Genomic DNA, 9296 nt, shown 5'->3' on the forward strand with positions numbered 1-9296 from the left:
CACCGCCGAGAACGCACTCCCTCACCAGAGAAGGATTGGCCACCCTGGTGCAGTATCTGGCCAGTACCTCCCACGTGCTTACGTCAAATAACTCACGGCCCTCAGTCCCCAGCAGCTGCGAAGCAACTGACCACGGCGGCGGTCAGATCTGCAACGCAGCAGAGGGTGCTAAGAATCTCTGGATCCGGACAGGCCGCCATCGGAACCTGAACTTGGCAACGTTTAACGCTAGAACCTTATCTAGTGAGGGAAGTCTAGCTGTACTATTCGAGGAGCTAGAGGGTGATAAATGGGATATAATAGGGCTCAGTGAGGTTAGGAGGACAGATGAGGCCTATACGGTGCCACAGAATGGGCACGTTCTTTGCTACAGGGGCTTGGCAGACAGAAGAGAACTGGGAGTGGGGTTCCTAATTCACAGAAACATAGCTGGCAACATAGAGGAATACTATAGCATTAATGAAAGGGTGGTAGGTATCGTAATTAAACTGAATAAAAGATACAAAATGAAGGTAGTACAGGCTTACGCGCCTACATCCAGCCATGATGACGCTTCAGTTGAAAGCTTCTATGAAGACGTGGAATCGGCAATGAGTAAGATAAAAACACAGTATACTATAGTGATGGGCGACTTTAATGCAAAGGTCGGGAAGAAGCAGGCTGGAGACCAGGCAGTAGGAGATTATGGCATCGGTACTAGAAACGCCAGAGGAGAGCTACTAGTAGAATTCGCAGAACGCAATAACTTACGGATTTTGAATACCGTCTACCGAAAACGAGAAAACCGCAAGTGGACATGGAGGAGCCCTAATGGCGAAAATAAGAACGAAATAGACTTTATATTGAGTGCACACCCTGGAATCGTGCAGGATGTGGAAGTAATTGGCAAGGTACGATGCAGTGACCATAGAATGGTACAGTCTCGAATTCGCCTAGACTTGAAGAAGGAACGACAGAAACTGATACGCAAGAAGCCAATCAATCAGCTAGCACTGAGAGGGAAAGTACAGGAATTCAGAGTGTCGCTGCAGAACAGGTACTCGGCTCTTAGTGAGGAAACCAACCTTAGCGTCGTAGATACAATGAATGATAATCTGACGAGTATCATTACGGAGTGTGCAGTGGAAGTTGGAGGCAGGGTAGTTAGACAGGACACTGGCAAGCTTTCCCAGGAAACGAAGAACCTAATTAAGAAGCGTCAAATCATGAAAGTGTCAAGTACAACAGACAAAATAGAACTGGCAGAGCTTTCGAAGTTGATTAATAGACATCAAGTATGCGATGTAAGAAGGTATAACATGGAGAGAATTGAACACGCTCTGAAAAACGGAAGAAGTGTCAAAGCATTGAAGAGGAAACTTGGGATAGGCAAAAGTCGGATGTATGCACTAAGGGACAAAGAAGGCAAAATAACTACCAATATGGATAGGATAGTTAAAATAGCGGAGGAGTTTTACAGAGATCTGTACAGTAGCCGAGACAACCACGACCTTAATACTATAAGAACTAGCAGTAACCAAGATTACACCCCACCAGTAATGATAGAAGAAGTCAGAAAAGCTTTGGAGAGCATGCAAAGGGGCAAAGCTGCTGGTGAGGATCAGGTAACATCAGATCTGCTGAAAGATGGAGAACAGATTGTGTTAGAAAAACTAGCCACCCTGTTTACGAGGTGTCTCCTGACGGGAAGAGTACCAGAGTCTTGGAAGAACGCTAACATCATCTTAATACATAAGAAAGGAGATGACAAGGACTTGAAGAATTACAGGCCGATCAGCTTGCTCTCTGTAGTATACAAGCTATTTACAAAGGTAATTGCTAACAGAGTAAAGAAAACATTAGAATTCAATCAACCAAAGGAACAAGCAGGATTTCGAACAGGCTACTCAACAATTGACCACATTCATACTATCAATCAGGTAATAAAGAAATGCTCAGAGTATAACCAACCACTATACATAGCCTTCACAGATTACGAGAAGGCGTTTGATTCAGTAGAAATATCATCCGTCATGCAAACACTGCGGAATCAGGGCGTAGATGAAGTATATACAAACATTCTGGAAGAAATCTACAGGGGATCAACTGCTACCATAGTGCTTCATAAAGAAAGCAACAAAATACCAATCAAGAAGGGTGTAAGGCAGGGCGACACAATTTCCCCAATGCTATTTACCGCGTGCTTACAGGAGGTTTTCAGAAGCCTAGAATGGGAACAGTTAGGGATAAGAGTCAATGGAGAATACCTTAGTAAGCTGCGCTTCGCCGATGACATTGCATTGCTGAGTAACTCGGGGGACGAAATGCAACTATTGATTACGGAGTTAGACAAGGAGAGCAGAAAGGTGGGTCTTAAAATTAATCTGCAGAAAACGAAAGTAATGTACAACAACCTCGGCAAGGAGCAGCGCTTCGAGATAGGTAATAGTGCACTTGAAGTTGTAAAAGACTATGTCTACTTAGGGCAGGTAATAACCGCAGAGCCGAACCACGAGATTGAAGTAACTAGAAGAATAAGAATGGGGTGGAGCATATTCGGCAAGCACTCTCAAATTATGACAGGTAGATTGCCACTATCCCTCAAGAGGAAGGTATATAACAGCTGTATCTTGCCGGTACTTAGCTACGGAGCAGAAACCTGGAGACTTACAAAGAGGGTTCAGCTTAAATTGAGGACGACGCAGCGAGCAATGGAAAGAAAAATGGTAGGTGTAACCTTAAGAGACAAGAAGAGAGCAGAGTGGATTAGGGAACAAACGGGGGTTAAGGATATCATAGCTGAAATCGAGAAGAAGAAATGGACATGGGCAGGGCATGTAGCGCGTAGACAGGATAACCGCTGGTCATTAAGGGTAACTGACTGGATTCCCAGAGAAGGGAAGCGGGTTAGGGGGAGACAGAAGGTTAGGTGGGCAGATGAGATTAAGAAGTTTGCGGGTATAAATTGGCAGCAGCAAGCACAGGACCGGGTTAACTGGCGGAACATGGGAGAGGCCTTTGTCCTGCAGTGGACGTAGTCAGGCTGATGATGATGATGATGATGATGATGATGATGATGATGATGACGCCGCTGCGAACGTGGTTGACGTTTCTTCTTTTTTCTCTTATAAATGCCTCAGTATTATTTGTGCGCGGAAACATTCACGTACATCTTACGAATACAAACTAAAGGCTGTTAGCTAGCCCGCCTGTTCCAAATAGACGACTATTCGGTTCTCTCCTAGTGTATGGCTCACAGTGACGTAGCAAGGGGGTAGCACACAGGGCCCATGCCCCCGCCAAATAGTTTTTGTTATCGCACACAGAGTAAAATATTACTATATCCGGGAGGTACGGACCACCTCCCCCCCTCCGGGAAATTAAGGAGGCGCCCCCCCCTCCTCCGAAAAAGAAATCACAGCATATCCACGAAGTGAATGATGATGACAGAGAGAATTATTTTAATATAGATCTAGAGAACTTTGCCTGGCTTTTCATCTGACATGATACTCCAGGTACTGGGTGATGACTGTGATGTATACAGTGATAAACACATAATACATACAGTCCCTTACACGCACGAGATGAGTGGGCAAAGCTCCGAGGGGGATCATTCGGGTAATCCTGAATGCCCCGTACTTTGCCCACTTGAATATTCGACTGAGAAACAACACGTGTCCACAGTATATACAATGTTGTTTTATAGGTCGTCATATAGGCCAACTACGCGCAGACCATTCGCGGACGAGAGCGCTTTCACGATCATTTTTCTTCATGGCAGAAAGAGAATGTGTGTCTTGGTCGACATCATCGTCATCGTCGTCGTCATCGCGTATAGTGTGTACCTTGCATGGGCTGTGCCGTGATGGCAGAAAAAATATGTGTGGTCTGGAACACGCTTGCTTTTCATCGTCATCAGCGTCGTTGTCATCACGATTGACGGTACACATTGCTCTACCCTAAGGAGCTTCGCCCCCTAAATAGTTTCTGCCTACGCTCCAGATGGCTCATCGATATTTCTTGAAGCTCTCTTTTTTTGTTGTTGTTAAGCGATATAGTGATGGATTTGTCTTTTTCTGCCTTGCTTTGTGTATTTTACTTTGCCTTTTTTTTCTGACATGCGAGAAGGGTGCAGCAAATGAGGGAAATATGATAGGTGAAAGTCTTCTCGCTTTTGAATCAATGATCAAAATAAATAAATAAATAAATAAAATGCAGCCAAGATTTTTCTGCATGCTGGATGCCAATAGAATTGTGATGACATCGTAAACTCGAGTACTCCGAAATAAATCGAGTAACCTCCTCGCAGGGTAACCCATACAAAACTCCGAACGAACTCCTTCCAGCGTTAAGCGGGTCAGCATTGTTTACAGAGCTGGAATGACGTTCGGGCAACGCCAACTGCGACCACAGGGTGCCTTCTCTAGTTGAGCCCACGGTGCATTTAGGGCTGAACGGCGGACCCATGCACCCTATTTCTTTTTTCTCTCGCTCCCATAGAACGGATATATCCCAACTGCTCGTGCGTGCGCACTTTCTTCGGCCCAGTACCCTCCTCCCACGACACGGATTCCTAGGGGTTACCAGAAGGTCAGCGGGCCTTCCGAGGTCCGGTCTGTCGACCAGCCAGGTCGTGAATGACCTCCGCTCATCGCCGTCCTTTCTCTCGGAGCTATACGATGGGGCTCCGTTATTCCGTAATCGAGTTACAAGCAAAACACAAACTGCGCCGAGGACCCCGAGCGCGCCTGAAACAAGAGTGCGGCCCTCTCACCCACCGAGCTCCTCTCCACGACGCTTCTTCCGAGTGAAAGCTGGTTGTGCCCGATTCCGCTCTGCTTGGAGGCACGGCGCTTATAAAAGCGTGGTCCGGCCCGTCCCTGCTTAGAACTGACATCCCTGCGTGGACCGTTGCATCCGCCCCGGTGAGTCGCCGGTCCCTCGCCTGGCCACGGAATAACGCCTCGCAAGTGCGCACGTGCCGGTCTCGGCCTGACGGGCGTGCCCCTGCCGCGGTGCATCGCCGGTAGCACGCGACTGACCCCATCGAGACTCCACAGGCATCGTTTAACATTGCGTTTGCTTCTCTCGGTGGATTTCACTTTCACTGACTAGGCATGCGCGGTAGGCGAGGTACTCTTTGTGCGGGCGAGCGTCCAACACGTAGCCTCCGTGTTTGACTCTCTTCCCGTCGGAGCATCCAATAGCTTTTTACCTATACAGTGTTTCAGTGAATCAAAGTAACGCGTGATAGACAACTTGCGCAGTGAATCAGAAAGAGGAAGTTTTTTTGTTTTTTTTTTCGTGCACCGTAGTCAAATTGGTTGCGGCCTCTAAGCGTTTCCAAAGCTGCATGTGACGCGCCAGATATAACGTCTTAACTACTTCTCATCTGTCGAGTTTTGACAGAGTCGATCAGAAAAACAGCCGCCCTATATCACCAGAAGAAGCGACAATTTTCACTTAAGATGTTTAACGTCAATGTCTAGCGCCACTTACGAAGTCATTGGCCACTGGAAAGGTTTTGAATTTACCAAATACGTAATAAGTCACAAGCTTTCTTACTAACTATGTTGTTTCTAAAATTTCGCACAAAGAAGCAGCCTCTAATTTGTCACCTTAAAAAAAGCTCATCTACGTTAACTTTCTCGGAACGGTACTAACTCGGGCTTAGTTTTAAAAAAAGTGATTATAAGAGTCTTCCGTACGTTTATAAAAGAATATTTTCTGAGTATGTGTCGTTATTCTAATTTTGCTTGATAATATTTTCAGCTAACACCGATTCGCATCAAAAAATGAAGGCCTTCATTGGTAAGTATACCCTTGTACTACGTAGTGGTGTCGATATATTCTGTGTTGAAACTCAATCGGATTGGTCTTACCAAGCACGTGAACAGTACAGCATGTTACAGCCTATGTTGTCTATGAACGAGTCGTAAACTGGAGAGGTCGAATTTGGAAGCATATATCTCTACTAGGTCAGGTAGAGCAGCTTCACCAAACCTTTGAGAGTTTCACTCTGTTCTGCGCATCGATTTCTTTAATTATCTCATATGTCAGTCAGTTGGCTCATTTCCTTCATAATTGTTCATTAAAATGGCGAGTACTAAAGGAGAAAGCTGCATAAAGTAGATGGTTAATGTTAATATAGGAGTCCATAGATACCAATATTCTCATCATTAATATTTTCACTCCGTGTAGGAGCCAAACATTTGCACTGTACAGGTTGCCCCACACTAATCCATGTCGGCCATACAAGCAACACCACAATTAGATTAGCGTGCTTTACGGCTGCTGCCAAAAAGCTTTCCGCTACGCGGAGTTTGTCATCTTGCTGAAGTTTAAAGCCCTCAAATTGATCTTTTGGATATGCGCTCCGTACTTAAATTGACTAATTAAACTTTTATCAGTTCTAGCTGCTGTCGCCGTAGCTGCCATCGCTTTGCCAAGGGTAAGTGGCTTGAAAACCTTCATGCACGATATAATGATACATGTTCCTTGGGAATGTTCACATTCACATGACATTTTAGAGGCGTTTTCCAAGCTTATTTCAATATATTCTTGTTTTCATACTAATAATTTCATAAACTGCTAATCTTGATCAAAACGTTGACTAAGTAAATTTTGCGTGCGTTGTTCTTGAAAAAGGTTTTAAAAATTGCAGCGAAAGAGTGATAGAACGCTGATATCGCGAAGCACTGTTAAAACATCGACAGAGACCATCAAACATGTTCTATTTCATCGGCGGCATTTCTGCTAGCTGCCCCAACTACCGCGTAAAAAAAATTCCGCTTGCTCACAGCGTCACACTTATCGTTACAATATGAAAAAAGCATCCATGAGAATCTTACAGTTGTAGTTCTTAATAATCGCATAACATTCAAAACTAACAATTGGTTGTAAAACTTCAAGGAAGTGTGGCCAAGTGAAATAACTTTTTTAATGCTGTCAGATATTTCTAGTGAACTTCTTAATTACAGTCGCTATTGAAATACGTTAAAAAAAGGAAAATGCGAGTATCATAAACCGTCAATTTATTGAGGCTATTCACCACGTGCTACACGTTTCCAAACACCCTCTTTACAGTCCAAGCGAGCGGCATATGAGCTACCAGATGGTGCCGAATTTCTGGTGGGCGGCTTCCGAACGTCGTTCACGTGCCCGGCCAAGAACGGCTACTTCGCCGATGTCGACAACAACTGCCAAATATTCCACGTGTGCAACGTGGTCACCCACGCCGATGGAAACACCGAGGTGCAGCAGTACAGCTTCCTGTGCGGTAACCAGACCGTCTTCAACCAGCTGAGCCTGACGTGCGCCTTCGCCGAGGAGGCCGTGCCGTGCCAGAACGCTCCCGACTTCTTCTACGTGAACGACAACATCGGAGTCGAGACGGCTCCATTCCTCACCGACAACGACGTCCAGCGGGCGGCGCAGCTGATTCCATCTTACAAGGCCAAGGCTTGAATCCGCAAGCAAATGATCGCCAAACGCCGAGTGCTTGATGCCACGCGCCGGGGATAGTGTACTGCTAGGATGCCTTTGTAAGGGATACATCTTTGCTTTTAGGTTGAACCAGCAGCGTAAGATTGCCGAAGTCGGTGCCGCAGTAGCTCAAGAGTGCCGTAGCGCATACAGCGTGAAGCAGTGGAAGCGCTGCATTGCAGCATTTGTGGGCATTCGTACCGATAACAGGGATCACGACGATACCATTTATAAATAACCTGCTTTCCTATCTCGCGCAAGGCTAAACAGCCATCACTTCCCAAGCCTGCTAAGCTGAACATCTTGCTTAAAAGGTTTTTCCGAGCAAACTGTCACTTTGCCGGTAAGGAGGCTGCTGGGAATCACAGCATATTACGCCATCCTTGACAGGAGCTGGGCTCAACCTAATAGCAAAAACAATATGAGTGTATATGAAGGCGTCCTATTTCACGCTAGCTACCAGCGCCAATGTGTCATGTTCTTTTTGTTTGAGAGGGTTATACACTTCCTAAATACATACTGCGTTCTTGCGAGTCGTATTGGTGCTATGAGGGCTGTCTCACTTTTATCTCAGTGCTGTAATGGTGCATGGTGCGCACCGCTTCACGCAGTAACTGTATGTCCCTGCATATCACGGGAGACGAGTGCGAAAGGAAAACGATGCTTACAATTTGAAGAAAAGATGAGGGGCGTCTTTTCCGCTTGGTGAGAAGGCAGTGTGCTTAATCCTCAGGGGTGCTTTAGAAAACCTAAGAGGGGTAAAAATAAAAAAAAAGAACGCGGTGACACCTATGTACGTAGAAGCTCGCAATTTCGCTTTAAAAATGTCGAATGAAGTTCATGCTATTCCTGAAATTCGGTAAATATTATACTTGAGCGTGTTAACTTGCCACGTACTCCTCGTCTGGCAACATAATGTATCGCGACGAGTGTATTTTAATGAGGAAACTAGGAATTCTGATAGCAATCAGTTTACTCCACACGAAACTAGCCCAGCGAGTAGATTTGGCGTAGGAGTTGTGACAGCGTGTCAGCCAAGAAAGCATTGAACGCCTCCCATATTTATTGGCTTCTCAAAACTACACGAGTGTGCCATTATATTCGCGACATTTAAGGACATGTTTATGAAGCTTCGCTGCAGCCTGAAGCGTTTTCATGCGCTGTGACGCTTAGGTTAGTTTGTTTTTTCTTGTAATATGCTACGCAAACGCGCACGCATATAGTCATTGCTTCAAGGGATACTCGGTGGTGCTGTTCCCATCTATGTTCTCGCACTAACGTCATACACTGCGGTGCCACTGTTGTTGTTTTGTTCATTGTTATTGTTCACGTCTTATCGTGGGTATCTCATGTATTCTTGTTGTGGCTGTGGGTCTCGCCCTGTGTATATAGACGCACTGGTTGCTCTCTGATTTCTCTCGTGCTGTGCATGCTCTATTGTTGTACAGTTTATATACAGAACACGTTGCACCATAACACTGCCAATAAAATTGTGCGCATGATGATTTACGTTTGATTCAATACTCAGCATTACAGACACCGGTAGGTAAAATTACGAATAGCCTCCTCAAAGGTAACAAAAACAGCCGCTTATTAGCAAAAAAGTACTTAAAGACTTCGCCTTGAGAAAATACGAGCACAGTAAAAATGGTTAACAATATTTGATAGCTAGGTCAACTTAATCGAGAAGTCGTATTAAAGAACAAAAACAAAAAAGTTCGAAGCCGTATTCGTTGCCTGCTATTATACTTTAAATTATATGCTGGCTAAGCTGCGTTGAGACGTTCATAGTATACTTCGGCGTTTACTTTCATTCATATAGCTTCAATGAA

At 45.2% G+C, this 9296-nt stretch overlaps 1 protein-coding gene across 2 annotated transcripts; it reads left to right on the forward strand.

Moving 5' to 3' along the window:
* Positions 1 to 4789: 4789 nt before the first annotated feature.
* On the forward strand, positions 4790 to 8969 carry LOC119177161 (U-scoloptoxin(01)-Er1a). 2 transcript variants are annotated; one of them, XM_037428560.2, is made up of 4 exons: positions 4790 to 4904; positions 5752 to 5790; positions 6390 to 6430; positions 7066 to 8969. In XM_037428560.2, the coding sequence occupies exons 2-4, from the start codon at positions 5775 to 5777 to the stop codon at positions 7444 to 7446; spliced, it is 438 nt and encodes a 145-aa protein (XP_037284457.1). In that variant the 5' UTR covers positions 4790 to 4904; positions 5752 to 5774; the 3' UTR covers positions 7447 to 8969. The 2 variants fall into 2 exon arrangements, with proteins under 2 accessions (XP_037284457.1, XP_075734342.1); XM_075878227.1 differs by lacking the exon at positions 4790 to 4904 and adding an exon at positions 4907 to 5039.
* Positions 8970 to 9296: the final 327 nt, after the last annotated feature.

Source organism: Rhipicephalus microplus, chromosome X, assembly GCF_043290135.1.
Source record: "Rhipicephalus microplus isolate Deutch F79 chromosome X, USDA_Rmic, whole genome shotgun sequence".
NCBI classification, from domain to species: domain Eukaryota; kingdom Metazoa; phylum Arthropoda; class Arachnida; order Ixodida; family Ixodidae; genus Rhipicephalus; species Rhipicephalus microplus.

Excerpts from the sequence above, each read along its gene's own strand:
- LOC119177161 (XM_037428560.2), top strand. Across the intron at positions 6,431-7,065 it reads CTGCCATCGCTTTGCCAAGG|TCCAAGCGAGCGGCATATGA; the intron begins GTAAGTGGCTTG and ends CCCTCTTTACAG.